The sequence below is a fragment of the Oncorhynchus keta genome, chromosome 1 (genome assembly GCF_023373465.1).
Source record: "Oncorhynchus keta strain PuntledgeMale-10-30-2019 chromosome 1, Oket_V2, whole genome shotgun sequence".
Classification (NCBI taxonomy): domain Eukaryota; kingdom Metazoa; phylum Chordata; class Actinopteri; order Salmoniformes; family Salmonidae; genus Oncorhynchus; species Oncorhynchus keta.
In genome coordinates this window covers 33,780,911-33,799,592 of record NC_068421.1, presented here as the reverse complement: position 1 = coordinate 33,799,592, position 18,682 = coordinate 33,780,911, and the positions used below count along the sequence as shown (strand labels likewise).

General features: G+C 41.4%; 1 protein-coding gene and 1 pseudogene across 1 annotated transcript; both read left to right on the top strand.

Annotated features, from left to right (window-relative positions):
- Nucleotides 1–2,604: 2,604 nt before the first annotated feature.
- On the top strand, nucleotides 2,605–4,510 carry LOC127931103 (olfactory receptor 11A1-like). Its single transcript, XM_052522397.1, has one exon. It carries the CDS (start codon nucleotides 3,053–3,055, stop codon nucleotides 4,001–4,003), a length of 951 nt encoding a protein of 316 aa, XP_052378357.1. The 5' UTR covers nucleotides 2,605–3,052; the 3' UTR covers nucleotides 4,004–4,510.
- A 9,187-nt stretch (nucleotides 4,511–13,697) lies between these two features.
- On the top strand, nucleotides 13,698–14,655 carry LOC118395137 (olfactory receptor 49-like; annotated as a pseudogene).
- Nucleotides 14,656–18,682: the final 4,027 nt, after the last annotated feature.

Genomic DNA, 18,682 nt, shown 5'->3' with positions numbered 1-18,682 from the left:
AACACACAGAGTCAGCCACAGAGGAGACAAACCATAGACTACTGATACATGTAGACATTCTTCTAGAAGCCATTTTCTCCTCGTCTCAGCATGTTCCCTATAATCAAACTCCACGCTGTTTATGAGCAGGGCCGGTGCTTCTGACAAGACATATCAATTGGAGGGTAAATCTTATAGAGCAAAGCAATGACAGGTGCAAACAGTAATAGCAACAATTCAACTCATCAAAATAAGTGGGCAAACTGGTCCCACTTCACAAGTGGTGCTAAAACCACTGTATAATAACAGTGTAGGTATGCATTGTTACTTAGTTATTGCGGTTAATGAAATTACAAGTCAATACGATGATGATTTGTTTATGCTGTAGGACTATACTCACTGCTATATGAGGATTTTATTGTTTTATATTGCTTTTAGAGTAACTCATAGAGGAACTCATCATTTAGCTATTTAGCTATTTTATTTAAATTTTTAGTACCCCATTAGGTATAAAATATAGAATTTTGCCTTTACTACTAGGCTATAGCCATAGAAATGTATTGAATAACACATGCATGAATGGCAAAAAAGACAGTCAAAATGTATCACAAGGAATAAGGTTTTGAAGTATCTGTCCTATATCTGGCAGATATAAGAAAGCTCAGGAAATATTTGTGTTTTTTTGGACATATATTTAACCCCTTATTTTTGTTGGCAAAAACTACCTCAATACTTCCATTAGTTTGTATGGGTTACCTTCAGACGAGTTCCGTTATACTTGTGTCATAAAGCAACACAAAGAACACCATTGTGTTCGCGATAGTCTCCCCTTTCCATACTGGGGTCATATTAGTGTGTAGCTCAAACGGTTCGAACACCACAGACAGACTAACGGTTTTCTTGAGTTGAAGGAGAGGCGGACCAAAACGCAGCGTGGTTATTATTCATGGTTCTTTAATAAAGAAACTATACATGAATAGACTAACAAAACAATAAACGTGAGAAAGGCTGTTTAGGTTATCTGGTGAAAACAGAGACAGGAACAAACACACAGTGAAACCCAGGCTACCTAAGTATGATTCTCAATCAGAGACAACTAATGACACCTGCCTCTGATTGAGAACCATACTAGGCCGAAACATAGAAATACCCAAATCATAGAAAAACAAACAGACTGCCCACCCCAACTCATGCCCTGACCATACTAAATAATGACAAAACAAAGGAAATAAAGGTCAGAACGTGACACAGACGTTGGTACATCAGCGTTACAGAGTTCAGACAAGTTCCATGACACTTGTGGGTGTTATAGAGCAAAATAAAGAACACCATCGTGAGAGTCTCCCCTTTTCCATAGAGTGGTCAAAATAGTTTGCATTATATTTGTGAGACGATTGAGACGCAACCCATGCAAAAACTCATATCTTTAGCTTAAGCTGACAGATTTTAAGGATGATTTTAAAGTTGCTGGTGGTGAGGACAGAGGACACTGGCTGCTCCTCCTGCTGTGATAACTGGGTTGATTATGGTGCTGCAGAGAAAATACAGCATGATACAAGTCCTTACTAACGCTTATCAAATCGAAGACAAGTTTGGCACTGTGACAGACGTAACTGAATGGTGTATCAGTTTCACTCACTCATCTGGGCAGGCTGCCCGGGAGCCAATTTGTTATAAAGTTCAGGATCTCTCTCCTGAACTCTGGCAATCATCTTCTCACTGGCTTTGCTCCCTTTCTTCCGCACCATATCGATAAGGCATCGTGCCTGCTCTGCCCTAGTGCTGTTCTCCTCCGTCACCGATTCTGTCTCTTCATCGTTCAGTACCTTGTCCTCCAAAAGGTCATCCAGGAGCTGCTTGATCACTGGCTTCGTCACACTGTCTATGAATGTCTTCCAGGCCTTGGAGAGCAACTTGTCAGGAGAAAGTAAATGAAGACATTGTTGGAGCGATGTCTACGTCTTATGCATCTGCTTTGTAATTGTGCATGTGCAGTGTATTCTAAATATCATTGAATTGTTTAATGATGCAAGAAGCCATGATATATTTGTTTAATCATATTTCTGTTCATGGCCTACATGGTTCATGTGTTCACACAAACACAGAGAGAGAGATAGAGAGAGAGAGATTGAGACTGAAGAATAATCTGTGCTCAGGAAAGTACTAATTGCAGAAAGGCAGACCTGGGCTCCTCCAACTCCTTAACACACACAACAAACACACAAATACAAACTAAGTGACTGCTTATGCCGTTTATTGGCCAAGCCGACACTGCACTAGCCTAACCACCCACTGGAGGCTGGGAGTCCCACTATGACAATTTAATTATTGGTGTCATTGGAGTTCAAGTAAACACACTGCTGTATATAGTTTTTTCTTCCTTTAAAGGGTATAAAAGGTCGGTGATATGACAGTAGTTTAGTGTGGAATATCCCACCGGCACAGACCATACAGAAGGTCTGTCTACACCAATGCAATCTGGAAAAAGATACCAGGTGATCTAGACTTACATCCTGTTATTAATATATATATATATACATATATATGTATGTGTATATGTATATATTTTTATTGGTGTTTCTTTATACAGTAATACAATCAGAGGGGAGACAGTCAAGTGGGAGAAGCAGTGAGAAAGTTGGACACAGGGATTGAACCCTGGTCTCTGGTGGGGAGATGTATGTGACTTATGATGAGGAGTGTTACCACACCACAGCTCTGCACGACTAGCATCCTGTTTCATTTACACACTATGATTGGAGTGTTTGTAACAGTAGAGCAAATATCTGTGAGCTAATTCAATTTGTCAATTGTATTTGTATAATATATAATATTAGTGAACTACTCTCGGGATGAATTAAGTTTGCTGTATGTTCTACTCAATGTCCATGACAGCCACGTAACAGGTTACTGTGGCAATAATGCACAATCTTAGCAAATATTTAGCAATCCTAAGAATGTGGCAGTTATGAGATGTCAATAAGAGCTTGATAGATTCACGTGATAGACACTGTTATCCTTGTCTTGTGAACCAAATATATCTACAAATATTTATATAAGTACTATTAGGAAAATGGAAAACTCAACACAATTCACGTCATTTATGCTAGCTGGATATAGTGACAGTGGACACTTAAAGTACTTCTATTTGATTATATTAACTGTGTTATACATCTTCATAGTCTTTGCGAACATTGTGCTTATCATGGTTATATGTATGGAGAGGAGCCTTCATGAACCCATGTATCTGTTTCTGTGCAGTTTGTTTGTGAATGAGTTGTATGGTAGCACTGCTTTGTTTCCTGCTCTTATGATTAATTTGGTTTCAGATGCGCATTCAGTTTCCACTGTGTACTGTTACCTACAGATCTTTTGCATATACACATATGGATCTATGGAATTCTGTAATTTAGCAGTCATGTCCTATGACAGGTACCTTGCTATATGTTATCCACTACAGTATAATGTCGTCATGACACCCAACAGGGTGTGTATTTTAGTTTGTGTAATATGGTTGTACCCTTTTGCAAAAAGCATCATAACACTGTCTTTAACTATTCGTTTGAAATTGTGTGGGAACGTTATAGACAAAGTGTACTGTGACAACTACCTGCTGGTGAAACTTGCTTGTTCAACTTCAGACGCAACAGTTAATAACATCTATGGACTCTACAGTCTTGTTTTGTCTGTTGTTGTCCCTTTAATTACTATTTTGTTTTCTTATATTAAGATTCTGACAATTTGTTTGAAATCTTCCATTGAGACCAGACAGAAAGCTTTCAGCACCTGTACTCCTCACCTGGCCTCGCTGCTCAACTTCTCTTTCGGCTGTTTCTTAAATCTGCTCCAGAGTAGATTTGATAGGCCTATGAGAAATGTTCCAACTGTACTTCACACTATTTTATCAGTGTACTTTCTGATGTGCCAGCCACTTTTGAACCCTATTATGTATGGCGTTAGGATGACTAAAATCAGACAGGCTTGTAAATACATACTACCTGTAGGTCTGTACCCTAAAACATAAGCTAAACAGTAGTGTGACCTTTTCTGTCCTGATTGTTAGATTTTTGTGATGTCACTTGTGTGTTTTTGTTATTTATAGGCTAGTTGCAATAATGAATGGGGTGAGGATGGTGAAAATCAGACATGTAAAACATTTTCTGATTTGTGAAATATTGCCATTTACTTGATGTAATTCACTTGCTGGTCTCCATTGGATACCTATCATTCAAAAAATTGACTTACCCTCCTCGTCTACAAAGCCATAAATGGCATTGGACCCACTGACCTGTCAACCTTACTCTCCCCCTATGAACCTCCACTCACTCTACGTTCAAGCCACACCAAACTGCTCCTCGCCCCTAGCACCTGGCTCCGCACAATAGGGGACATGCCTTTAACTACCAAGCCACCGCCTTTAGAACTCTCTTCCGGACAATCTCAGGACTGCTCAGACTGTTGGGGCCTTGAAAGCAGTCTTTAAGACTCATCTCTATCGGCTGGCCTTCCTTTCATCCTACATTTGATGATAGTCATGATAGTCATACCTTTATTTTTCTGGGATCACTGAGGAAAAGATTATGATTATTAGAAAGCAAATTACGGACTCCTCTTTAAATCTGCGTATTCCTTCAAAGCTCAGTTGTCCTGAGTCTGCACAACTCTCCCAGGACATAGGATCAAGAGAAAAATAAAGGTATCTAGTCCTCTGATTTCTCAATTGAATACAAAATATATACAGTGTATTTCTTATTATCAAGGAATTACTTGGACATTTTTAGGAAATAATAAACTATCCAAATAAACTCCATTACCCGCAGTATTAGACTTAAAACGAATCATCCAGCGATCATACACTGTTTACCAGGGGGCAGGGCTACCGACGTTAAGGCTAATCTGAAGATGGTGCTGGCTAAAGCTAAAACTGGCGAGTGTAGAGTATAGAGATATTGTTATCCACGTCGGCACCAACGATGTTAGGATGAAACAGTCAGAGATCACCAAGCGCAACATAGCTTCTGCGTGTAAATCAGCTAGAAAGATGTGTCGGCATCGAGTAATTGTCTCTGGCCCCCTCCCAGTTAGGGGGAATGATGAGCTCTACAGCAGTCTCACAACTCAATCGCTGGTTGAAAACTGTTTTCTGCCCCTCCCAAAAGATAGAATTTGTAGATAATTGGCCCTCTTTCTGGGACTCACCCACAAACAGGACCAAGCCTGACCTGCTGAGGAGTGACGGACTCCATCCTAGCTGGAGGGGTGCTCTCATCTTATCTACCAACATAGACAGGGCTCTAACTCCTCTAGCTCCACAATGAAATAGGGTGCAGGCCAGGCAGCAGGCTGTTAGCCAGCCTGCCAGCATAGTGGAGTCTGCCAATAGCACAGTCAGTGTAGTCAGCTCAGCTATCACCATTGAGACCGTGTCTGTGCCTCGACCTAGGTTGGGCAAAACTAAACATGGCGGTGTTCGCCTTAGTAATCTCACTAGGATAAAGACCACCTCCATTCCTGTCATTATTGAAAAAGATCATGATACCTCACATCTCAAAATAGGGCTACTTAATGTTAGATCCCTTACTTCAAAGGCAATTATAGTCAATTAACTAATCACTGATCATAATCTTGATGTGATTGGCCTGACTGAAACATGGCTTAAGCCTGATGAATTTACTGTGTTAAATGAGGCCTCACCTCCTGGCTACACTAGTGACCATATCCCCCGTGCATCCTGCAAAGGCGGAGGTGTTGCTAATATTTACGATAGCAAATTTCAATTTACAAAAAAAAAATGACATTTTCGTCTTTTGAGCTTCTAGTCATGAAATCTATGCAGCCAACTCAATCACTTTTTATAGCTACTGTTTACAGGCCTCCTGGGCCATATACAGCGTTCATCACTGAGTTCCCTGAATTCCTATCAGACCTTGTAGTCATAGCAGATAATATTCTAATCTTTGGTGACTTTCATATTCACATAGAAAAGTCCACAGACCCACTCCAAAAGGCTTTCGGAGCCATCATCGACTCAGTGGGTTTTGTCCAACATGTCTCTGGACCCACTCACTGTCACAGTCATACGCTGGGCCTAGTTTTGTCCCATGGAATAAATGTTGTGGATCTTAATGTTTTTCCTCATAATCCTGGACTATCGGACCACTATTTTATTACGTTTGCAATTGCAACAAATAATCTGCTCAGACCCCAACCAAGGAACATCAAAAGCCCTGCTATAAATTCACAGACAACACAAAGATTCCTTGATGTCCTTCCAGAGGACAAAAATCAGTTAACCACCGAACTGAGGAACTCAATTTAACCTTGCTCAATACCCTAGATGCAGTTGCACCCCTAAAAACTAAAACAATTTCTCATAAGAAACTAGCTCCCTGGTACACAGAAAATACCCGAGCTCTGAAGCAAGCTTCCAGAAAATTGGAATGTAAATGGCGCCATACCAAACTGGAAGTCTTCCGACGAGCTTGGAAAGACAGTAACGTGCAGTACCGAAGAGCCCTTACTGCTGCTCGATCATCCTATTTTCTAACTTAATTGAGGAAAATAAGAACAATCCGAAATTCCTTTTTGATACTGTCGCAAAGCTAACTAAAAAGCAGCATTCCCCAAGAGAGGATGACTTTCACTTTAGCAGTGATAAATTCATGAACTTCTTTGAGGAAAAGATTATGATTATTAGAAAGCAAATTACGGACTCCTCTTTAAATCTGCGTATTCCTTCAAAGCTCAGTTGTCCTGAGTCTGCACAACTCGGATCAAGAGAGATGCTCAGGTGTTTTAGTACTATATCTCTTGACACAATGATGAAAATAATCATGGCCTCTAAACCTTCAAGCTGCATACTGGACCCTATTCCAACTAAACTACTGAAAGAGCTGCTTCCTGTGCTTGGCCCTCCTATGTTGAACATAATAAACGGCTCTCTATACACCGGATGTGTACCAAACTCACTAAAAGTGGCAGTAATAAAGCCTCTCTTGAAAAAGCCAAACCTTGACCCAGAAAATATAAAAAACTATCAGCCTATATCGAATCTTCCATTCCTCTCAACATTTTTAGAAAAGGCTGTTGCGCAGCAACTTACCCTTCCTGAAGACAAAAATGTATACAAAATGCTTCAGTCTGGTTTTAGACCCCATCATAGCACTGAGACGGCACTTGTGAAGGTGGTAAATGACATTTTAATGGCAGCGGACCGAGGCTCTGCATCTGTCCTCATGCTCCTAGACCTTAGTGCTGCTTTTGATACCATCGATCACCACATTCTTTTGGAGAGATTGTAAACCCAAATTGGTCTACACGGACAAGTTCTGGCCTGGTTAAGATCTTATCTGTCGGAAAGATATCAGTTTGTCTCTGTGAATGGTTTGTCCTCTGACAAATAAACTGTAAATTTCGGTGTTCCTCAAGGTTCCGTTTTAGGACCACTATTGTTTTCACTATATATTTTACCTCTTGGGGATGTTATTCGAAAACATAATGTTAACTTTCACTGCTATGCGGATGATACACAGCTGTACATTTCAATGAAACATGGTGAAGCCCCTAAATTGCCCTTGCTAGAAGCATGTGTTTCAGACATAAGGAAGTGGATGGCTGCAAACGTTCTATTTTTAAACTCGGACAAAACAGAGATGCTTGTTCTAGGTCCCAAGAAACAAAGAGATCTTCTGTTGAATCTGACGATTAATCTTAATGGTTGTACAGTCGTCTCAAATAAAACTGTGAAGGACCTCGGCGTTACTCTGGACCCTGATCTCTCTTTTGAAGAACATATCAAGACTATTTCAAGGACAGCTTTTTTCCATCTACGTAACAAACGCAAAAATCTGAAACTTTCTGTCCAAAAATGATGCAGAAAAATTAATCCATGCTTTTGTCACTTCTAGGTTAGACTACTGCAATGCTCTACTTTCCGGCTACCCGGATAAAGCACTGAATAAACTTCAGTTGGTGCTAAATACGGCTGCTAGAATCCCGACTAGAACCAAAAGATTTGATCATATTACTCCAGTGCTAGCCTCTCTACACTGGCTTCCTGTCAAAGCAAGGGCTGATTTTAAGGTTTTACTGCTAACCTACAAAGCATTACATGGGCTTGCTCCTACCTATCTCTCTCATTTGGTCCTGCTGTACATACCTACACGTACGCTACGGTCACAAGACGCAGGCCTCCTAATTGTCCTAAATTTCTAAGCAAACAGTTGGAGGCAGGCTTTCTCCTATAGAGCGCCATTTTTATGGAACGGTCTGCCTACCCATGTCAGTGACGCAAACTCGGTCTCAACCTTTAAGTCTTTACTGAAGACTCATCTCTTCAGTGGGTCATATGATTGAGTGTAGTCTGGCCCAGGAGTGGGAAGGTGAACGGAAAGGCTCTGGAGCAACGAACCGCCCTTGCTGTCTCTGCCTGGCCGGTTCCCCTCTTTTCACTGGGATTCTCTGCCTCTAACCCTATTACAGGGGCTGAGCCACTGGCTTACTAGGCTCTTTCATACCGTCCCTGAGAGGGGTGCGTCACTTGAGTGGGTTGAGTCACTGATGTGATCTTGCTGTCAACTCCCCCCCCCTTGGGTTGTGCCGTGGCGGAGATCTTTGTGGGCTATACTCGGCCTTGTCTCAGGATGGTAAGTTGGTGGTTGAAGCTATCCCTCTAGTGGTGTGGAGGCTGTGCTTTGGCAAAGTGGGTGGGGTTAAATCCTTCCTGTTTGGCCCTGTCCGGGGGTGTCATCGGATGGGGCCACAGTGTCTCCTGACCCCTCCTGTCTCAGCCTCCAGTATTTATGCTGCAGTAGTTTGTGTCGGGGGGCTAGGGTCAGTTTGTTATATCTGGAGTACTTCTCCTGTCCTATTCGGTGTCCTGTGTGAATCTAAGTGTGCGTTCTCTAATTCTCTCCTTCTCTCTTTCTTTCTCTCTCTCGGAGGACCTGAGCCCTCGGACCATGCCCCAGGACTACCTGACATGATGACTCCTTGCTGTCCCCAGTCCACCTGGCCGTGCTGCTGCTCCAGTTTCAACTGACCTGAGCCCTAGGACCATGCCCCAGGACTACCTGACATGATGACTCCTTGTTGTCCCCAGTCCACCTGGCCGTGCTGCTGCTCCAGTTTCAACTGTTCTGCCTTATTATTATTCGACCATGCTGATCATTTATGAACATTTTAACATCTTGGCCATGTTCTGTTATAATCTCCACCTTTCAGCCAGAAGAGGACTGGCCACCCCACATATGCTCTCTCTAATTCTCTCTTTCTTTCTCTCTCTCGGAGGACCTGAGCCCTAGGACCATGCCCCAGGACTACCTGACATGATGACTACTTGCTGTCCCCAGTCCACCTGACCGTGCTGCTACTCCAGTTTCAACTGTTCTGCCTTATTATTATACGACCATGCTGGTAATTTATGAACATTTGAACATCTTGGCCATGTTCTGTTATAATCTCCACCCGGCACAGCCAGAAGAGGACTGGCCACCCCACATAGCCTGGTTCCTCTCTAGGTTTCTTCCTAGGTTTTGGCCTTTCTAGGGAGTTTTTCCTAGCCACCGTGCTTCTACACCTGCATTGCTTGCTGTTTGGGGTTTTAGGCTGGGTTTCTGTACAGCACTTTGAGATATCAGCTGATGTACGAAGGGCTATATAAATACATTTGATTTGATTTGATATGTTTGACCCAGAATAAAACAATCCAGTAAAGGTCATGGTGATGTAAACTCAGCAAATAAAGAAACGTCATCCCACTTTCAACTGCGTTTATTTTCAGCAAACTTAACATATGTAAATATTTGTATGAACATAACAAGATTCAACAATGGAGACAAAAACTGAACAAGTTCCACAGACAAGTGACTAACAGAAATGCAATAATGTGTCCCTGAACAAAATAAAAGTAACAGTCAGTATCTGGTGTAGCCAACGGCTGCATTAAGTACTGCAGTGCATCTCCTCCTCATGGATTTGCCCGTTCTTGCTGTGAGATGTTACCCCACACTTCCACCAAGGCACCTGCAAGTTCCCAGACATTTCTGTTGGAAATGGCCCTAGCCCTCACCCTCCGATCCAACAGGTCCCAGACATGCTCAATGGGATTGAGATCCGGGCTCTTCGCTGGCCATGGCAGAACACTGACATTCCTGTCTTGCAGGAAATCATGCACAGAACGAGCAGTATGGCTGGTGGCATTGTCATGCTGGAGGGTCATGTCAGGATGAGTCTACAGGAAGGGTACCACATGAGGGAGGAGGATGTCTTCCCTGTAACGCACATCGTTGAGATTGCCTGCCCATTGGCGATGTTGTTGCCTGTGATGTCTGGTGAGGACCTGCCTTACAGTCTGAGCACTGATGGAGGGATTGTGTGTTCCTGATGTAGCTCGGGCAGTTGTTGTTGCCATCTTGTGCCTGTCCCACAGGTGTGATGTTCGGATGTACCGATCCAGTGCAGGCGTTGTTACACATGGTTTACCACTGCAAGGACGATCAGCTGTCTCCCTGTAGCACTGTCTTAGGCGTCTCACAGTACGGACACATCTGCAGTCTTTATGCCTCCTTGCAGCATGCCTAAGGCATGTTCACGCAGATTAGTAGGGACTCTGTGCATCTTTCTTTTGGTGTTTTTCAGAGTCAGTAGAAAAGCCTCTTTAGTGTCCTAAGTTGTCATAACTGTGACCTTAATTGCCTACCATTTGTAAGCTGTTAGTGTCGTAACGACCATTCCACAGGTGCATGTTCATTAATTGTTTATGGTTCATTGAACAAGTATGGGAAACAGTGTTTAAACCCTTTACAATGAAGATTTGTGGATTTTTACGAATTATCTTTGAAAGACAGGGTCCTGAAAAAAGGGATGTTTTGATACACTGCCGTCTCTCACAGTTGAAGTGTACCTATTGATAAAAATTACAGACCTCTACATGCTTTGTAAGTAGGAAAACCTGCAAAATCGGCAGTGTATCAAATACTTGTTCTCCACACTTTATGAGACACGTTGTTCATGTACTCCATTAATACTTTTCCATGGGGAAAGCATAATAAACATGTTTATTGGTGTCATTAGGTTCCAGGTCATTAGTCCACTATATTGCCTTGTTCCCTAGGAACCAATTAATGCAGCTATTAACCTGTAGAGACCCGAGGGCTCCGGGAGAGGCACGGCTGGTCTTGATTGCATCCCAAATGGTAACCTATTCCCTATATATATATTCCCTATTCCCTATATTAGCCAGAAGCCTCTCGTCAAAAGTAGTGCACTATAAAGGCAATAGGGTGCCATTTGAGACTCATGCATTCTGTCATCCCCTCTGGGTGGATAGGCACTGAAAGTGTACTGTAGGTCTAAAAGAAGCCAAGAGTGATAATAAGGATCCTCACTTTTACCTGAGCAGGAAAAGCTTTGGGCCTAGGTTTTAGACTATAGCTAGGACTCAGGCTGCTGAGTTATTCTATGTTTTCCCTGGTTAGATCAAATGGTCAGGAAAAATGACAGTGCCCTAACTGTATATTCTGGGTACCAGTATGTTTGTGCTATTAGTCCACCCCTTGTCATGCCAAACATGACATGAGGCTAAATGATGGCACAAAAGATCTGGGTCCAGGCTACCAATGATGACCTCTCCTCAGACTGTTGTGTTGCACCCTCATTCTGACTATAGCTAGCAAAGGTAGCCCCTCAACAGTACCCAGCTACCTCCCTGAATTACAGGACCCAGATCAAGACTGGTCATAGAATAAATAGAATAAAAATTGCTCAATGGAGAATCTCCATTGACAGTGTGTTTTTAGTCAGGAGTAGACTTGATCTGCGTCTGGGTAACCTTCCCTTTGTCAGAAGCTTTGCATTGGTTCGACTGAATTATGTATTTATTATGCACAGTACATAGAACACAAACTCCTGGAAGGTTAATGTGAGCTGATAGCATTGCCTACACAGCAGGTTGGTGATGTCACATAATTCTTCTACATTTTGTCAAGAAGTGCCAGGCTAGAAGGTCCCAACACATCAAATAAAATCAAATTGGATTTGTCACATGCGCGAATTAAACAGATGAAGACCTTACTGTGAAATTCTTGCTTACAAACCCTCAAACAACAATGCAGTTTTAAGAAGGAAATAAGAGTTAAGAAAAATATATACTAAATTAACTAAAGTAAAAAAGAAAAGAGCAACAATAAAATAACAATAATGAGGCCACAGTGCTAAGTCAATGCCGGAGTACTGGTTGGTTTTTGTACATGTAGGTAGGGGTAAAGTGACTACGCATGGATGATAAACAGCGAGCAGCAGCAGCATAAAGGGGTTCAATACAAATAGTCTGGGTAGCGATATGATTAGGTGTCCAGGAGTCTTATGGCTTGGGGTAGAAGCAGTTAAAAATGATTTTGGACCGAGACTTGGCTCCGGTATCGTTTGTCGTGCGGTACCAGAGAGAACATCTATGACTAAGGTGGCTGGAGTCTTTGGCAATTTTTAGGACCTTCCTCTGATACAGCGTGGTTTAGAGGTCCTGGATAACAGGAAGCTTGGCCCCAGTGATGTAATGGGCTGTACGCAGTACCCTCTGTGCGCCTTGCGGTCAGAGGCCGAGCAGTTGCCATACCAGGCGGTGATGCAACGGTCAGGATGCTCTCGATGGTGCAGCTGTATAGCTTTTGAGGATCTGAAGACTGAATCTTTTCAGTCTCTGAGGGAATAGGCATTGTCAATTGCCCTCTTCCGCGAGTGTCTTGGTGTGTTTGGACCATGTTTGTTTGTTTTCTGATGTGGAAACCAAGGAACTTGAAGCTCTCAACCTGCTCCACTTTAGCCACATCTATGGGTGAATGCTCGGCTCTCCTCTTCCTGTAGTCCCCGATCATACATTGTTGTAACAGCATCATAGGCCACTAACAAAGCCTACCAGTACACATGTCCCTCTTACCATGTGTACTGTAACGAGCTATTGCTTCCAACCCCTGCCTTACCCCAACCTAGGCTAAAACCAGGGACCCTCTGACCACATCAGAGAACCGTCACCCACAAAACATCGTTACCTGTCAATCCACAAAACCACGGCCCTTGCAGAGCAAGGAAACAACTACTTCTAGGTCTCAGAAGAGTGACAATACCAATTGAACAAAAGACAGCACTGTAACAAGCTAGCCATTTCACATCAGTTGTACATGCCTTGTGTAATCTACTTTTCTCTATGAGTTACTGTAGTTTGTATAGATTTTTAAGAAAGGCTTTGCACCTCCTCCCTAGAGGGCCTGTGTTACAAAATGGTTTCTGTTTTTCTCTGGACGGTTTCCTTGACTCTGAGAATATCTAATTTTCCCCAGGTATTGGTGTACACTTGCCTATCACCATGGCAGGTGTTTTTATATATATAAGTATAGGAATCGTTTGAGGAGTTTAAGCAGTTCATGATGGATTAGAAATGGTCTGTCAAATGTTGGATTTAGCATACTTTACAGGTAATCAATTAATTATTTTCCATTTCATTTTGATAAGTAACATGAGTGCCGGATACAACGTATAATATTGTTTTGTTTAGGCAATGAATTATTTTTATCAGAAGAATCTAAAGCTGTCTGAATTGGTGAGTATAGATGTGAGCAAATGTATCTCTGAATGAACAAGTCAAGGAATTATCCATTTAGGTTGTTTGATGTTTATGATTTCATGATTTTAATATATATTTAAGCTTCAGTAGGAGGATTTGCTCCTCTTCTTCAAACATTGACAGCACATCTTTACCAACTCCCAGGACCATGGAAAACTCTACTCACTACGAGGTCTTCAGGCTTGCTGCATACGGTGATATCGGACAATTGAAATATTGCTACTTTGCTGTTGTAACTTTATTATATTTTGTCATCATTCTTGCCAATGCTTTGCTTATTGGAGTTATCTGCATTGAAAGAAGCCTTCATGAACCCATGTATCTGTTTCTATGTGCTTTGTTTGTTAATCAGTTGTATGGGAGCACTGGTTTGTTTCCTGCTCTCATGTTTTACTGTGCTGTCTGACACACATGATATTTCCCTTCTTTATTGTTATCTCAGATTTATGTGTTGTACACATATGCTATAACAGAATTTTGTAATTTAGCAGTTATGTCCTATGACAGGTACATCTCTATTTATTTATCCTCTACAGTATAACAATATTATGACACCTAAAATAATTTGTGGCTTAATTCTACTGCCCTGGGTGTATTCTTTTTCATCAATGCCATCATTATCTCCCTGAGTTTGCGACTGCAATTTTGTGGTAACATTCTAGACAGAGTGTATTGTGACAACTACACAGTCGTCAAGCTTGCCTGTTCAAATACTACGCTGAATAACATATGGGGTCTTGTTTGTCACTGCGCTTTCTTTTTCTTGTACTTTATTTCCTACCATATACTCATATGTAAGAATTCTACAGATATGTTTAAAGTCTTCTAAAGAGACGAAACAGAAAGCATTTAACACCTGTATGCCACATATAGCCTCTTTGCTGAACTTCTTATTTGGCTGTTTATTTGTGATTCTACAAGGCAGATATGATACTGCATCTTCCACCTATAATTCGCACTATTTTATTGGTTATTTTCTGATATGTCCACCACTTTTCAATCCTTTAATGTATGGCCTTAGGATGGTTAATATCAGGCAGGCTTGTAAAAGGTACTAGGACTTTACCCTAAAACATAAACAGATTATATTGAATTGTGTTTTGTTACTTATAGTTGCTATCATTGACTGTGCAAATATGTATAATTTTGCCATAATTTCTCTGTAGACCAATGATTCTTGTAAAGCATCAAGTTTATAATGTATTGTAACTGAGAATGTTTTGTGTCATATTAGCTAGTTAACTGCATAACTACAGAGCATCAAGGGCGCTGCCCTCCCTACCTTCAGGTTGTGCTCAAACAGATGCTAACAGGGATCTTTGGGACGACCCTACACCCCAACCAGCTCTGCCACCTCTGTTCTCTTGGCCCATCAAATGTTTATCACTTCAAGGCTCCCTTGTGCCAGAAACAATCTATGTTTTTTTGTGATGACTAAGCAGTTGTTAAACTCTCCTGTTTTGAAAGTGAGCTGAGCAGCCTGTGTGGTACTGTATATCTACCATATCAAGTCTAGTGGTTTTACGCTCTTGTGTTAGTTGTGCTCTCATATGTCAAAATAGTAAAGCCTCAAAGGAGTAATGAAAGAAGACTTTTAATACGTGCTCCCCACTAGAACATATTCATCAACTTCTCTGCAAACCATCCTTTTTTCTGTTGTTTACAACAGGCACAGAGGTTAATGTATTAATATCAGTACAGTTTATTATTTTCCCACCACTGGTACACCCTATCATATATGGTATTAGGACCAAGAAGATCAGGACATGTGTTACAAAAATTATAAGAAGAATATTTCCGAACTCTTGATTTTCCTCATCGAAAATCTGAACCTAAACTGGTACCAATTATGACTTTAGATATTACAGCAGCAGGGCAGGGTTGATGGTTTGAATCCCAGGTCTGACAGGATCATCTGCTAGAACTGAATATTTATACATTTGTTTTTATCATCAACCCAATCTCTTCTCCTTTGTGTTGCATTCTATTTCTGTGAATTCTTCTGCATTTCGTTAAATGTATTTTACTGTTGTAAAGTCAAATGAGTGATGCTGCTGTGTGTTCTTCTAGCATGTCAATGGACATGTATGTGTGTTTCAGTGGGGTTGGGGACAAAGTAAAATGATGTAATAAATTCTGTTTCAACAAATGGGCAATAAAGTATTATTCTAGAAGTGACAGTTCTAGCAGATCCTTTTGATATTTAGATGACATTTGAATTAGCAAGTTAAATACCCATAACTTCCTGTAAAATAAAAGGGATGAATCCATTTTCTTGATCAAACAGTTGTTTATTCATTTAGTCATGCTACACTGAATAAAACATTGCATTATTTATTGTAAATTAAAATGCTTCAAATTCATTTTTGAAAGAGATTCATGTACAATGAGGAAGATCAGCCTAATATGGGCTGCATGGCGTCTAAGATCACTGGAAGCACCATACTCCATTTTGAAGTAGTCCATTTCCTTCTTCTACTTCTACAAGTTTTTAACAGGTATGAAGCCAAGTTTGGCTATTTATTGCCACCTGCAGTTATGGAATGTTTGCTCATAAATTTAATGCATTGGCTAATCCCTCCTGGTGACCTGTATGGAATTATGTGATCCTTCCTTAACCCATATGAAGTCCCACCCAGTTACTACTCTAGTGACGTTTGGCCACGCGAGTCCTATATCTATCTCTACGCTTGCAAACTTTTTAGACTGGGCGCTGAGCTAAAGGAATGACCCATCTGGCATTTGCCGTAATTACCTGGCCAGTCTGTTTCTGCTTAATTCTTAAATATATGTTCACTCCACAGGAGGTTGGTGGCAACTTAATTGGGGAGAATGGGCTTGAGCGGCATACAGTTGAAGTAGGAAATTTACACCAATTACACCAATTACTTTGCAGACAGAGTTCAGTGTGTCAAATCGGAGGGCATGCTGTCCGGTCCTCTGGCAGTCTCTATGGGGTGCCACAGGGTTCAATTCTCGGGCCGACTCTTTTCTCTGTATATATCAATGATGTTACTCTTGCTGCGGGCGATTCCCTTATCCACCTCTACGCAGACGACACCATTCTATATACTTCCGGCCCGTCCTTGGACACTGTGCTATCTAACCTCCAAACAAGCTTCAATGCCATACAACACTCCCTCCGTGGCCTCCAACTGCTCTTAAACGCTAGTAAAACCAAATGCATGCTTTTCAACCGTTCGCTGCCTGCACCCGCACGCCTGACCAGCATCACCACCCTGGATGGTTCCGACCTTGAATATGTGGACATCTATAAGTACCTAGGTGTCTGGCTAGACTGTAAACTCTCCTTCCAGACTCATATCAAACATCTCCAATCGAAAATCAAATCAAGAGTCGACTTTCTATTCCGCAACAAAGCCTCCTTCACTCACGCCGCCAAACTTACCCTAGTAAAACTGACTATCCTACCGATCCTCGACTTCGGCGATGTCATCTACAAAATTGCTTCCAACACCCTACTCAGCAAACTGGATGCAGTTTATCACAGTGCCATCCATTTCGTCACTAAAGCACCTTATTCCACCACCACTGCGACCTGTATGCTCTAGTCGGCTGACCCTCGCTACATATAAATCGTCGCCAGACCCACTGGCTCCAGGTCATCTACAAGTCCATGCTAGGTAAAGCTCCGCCTTATCTCAGTTCACTGGTCACGATGGCAACACCCACCCGTAACACGCGCGCTCCAGCAGGTGCATCTCACTGATCATCCTAAAGCCAGCACCTCATTTGGCCGCCTTTCGTTCAGTTCTCTGCTGCCTGTGACTGGAACGGATTGCAAAAATCGCTGAAGTTGGAGACTTTTATCTCCCTCACAACTTCAAACATCTGCTATCTGAGCAGCTAACCGATCGCTGCCACTGTACATAGTCTATCGGTAAATAGCCCACCCATTTTTACCTACCTCATCCATTACATTACATTTACATTTAAGTCATTTAGCAGACGCTCTTATCCTCATCCCCATACTGTTTTTATTTATTTTATTTTCTGCTCTTTTGTACACCAATATCTCTACCTGTACATGACCATCTGATCATTTATCACTCCAGTGTTAATCTGCAAGAGTGGTAATTATTCACCTACCTCCTCATGCCTTTTTTACACAATGTATATAGACTCTCTTTTTTTCTACTGTATTATTGACTTGTTAATTGTTTACTCCATGTGTAACTCTGTGTTGTCTGTTCACACTGCTATGCTTCATCTTGGCCAGGTCGCAGTTGCAAATGAGAACTTGTTCTCAACTAGCCTACCTGGTTAAATAAAGGTGAAATAAAATAAAATAAAATAAACATACACACTTAGGATGGAGTCATTAAAACTAGCTATTCAACCAATCCACAACTTTATTGTTAACAAATTACAGTTTGGGCAAGTTCGTTAGGACTTGCCAAAAACAAATCTACTTTTGGGCATGACCCAAGTAATTTTTCCAACAATTGTTTACAGACAGATTATTTCGCTGTATCACAATTCCTGTGGGTTTCTGTGGGTCAAAGTTCTGTGGGTCAAAATTCCGTGGGTCAAAAGTTTACATACACTAAGTTGACTGTGCCTTTAGACAACTTGGAAAATTCCTGATAATTATGTCATGGTTTTAGAAGCTTCCGATAGGCTAATTGACATAATGAGTCAATTGGATGTGTACCTGTGGATGTATTTCAAGGCCTACCTTCAACCTCAGCGCCTCTTTGCTTGACATCATGGGAAAATCAAAAGAAATCATTCAAAAAAATTGTAGACCTCCACAAGTCTGGTTCATCCTTGGGAGCAATTTCCAAACGCCTTATTAAGGTACCACATTCATCTGTACAAACAATAGTACCCAAGTATAAACAGAAATATATGCAAATGTATAAAATAAAAAACAGAACTTATTCCCATAATTATTCAGACACTCTGCTATGAGACTCAAATTGAGCTCAGGTGCATCCTGTTTCCATTGATCATCCTTGAGAAATTCCTACAACGATTGAAGTCCACCTGTGCTAAATTCAATTGATTGGACATGATTTGGAAAGGCATACACCTGTCTACATAAGGTCTCACATTTGACAG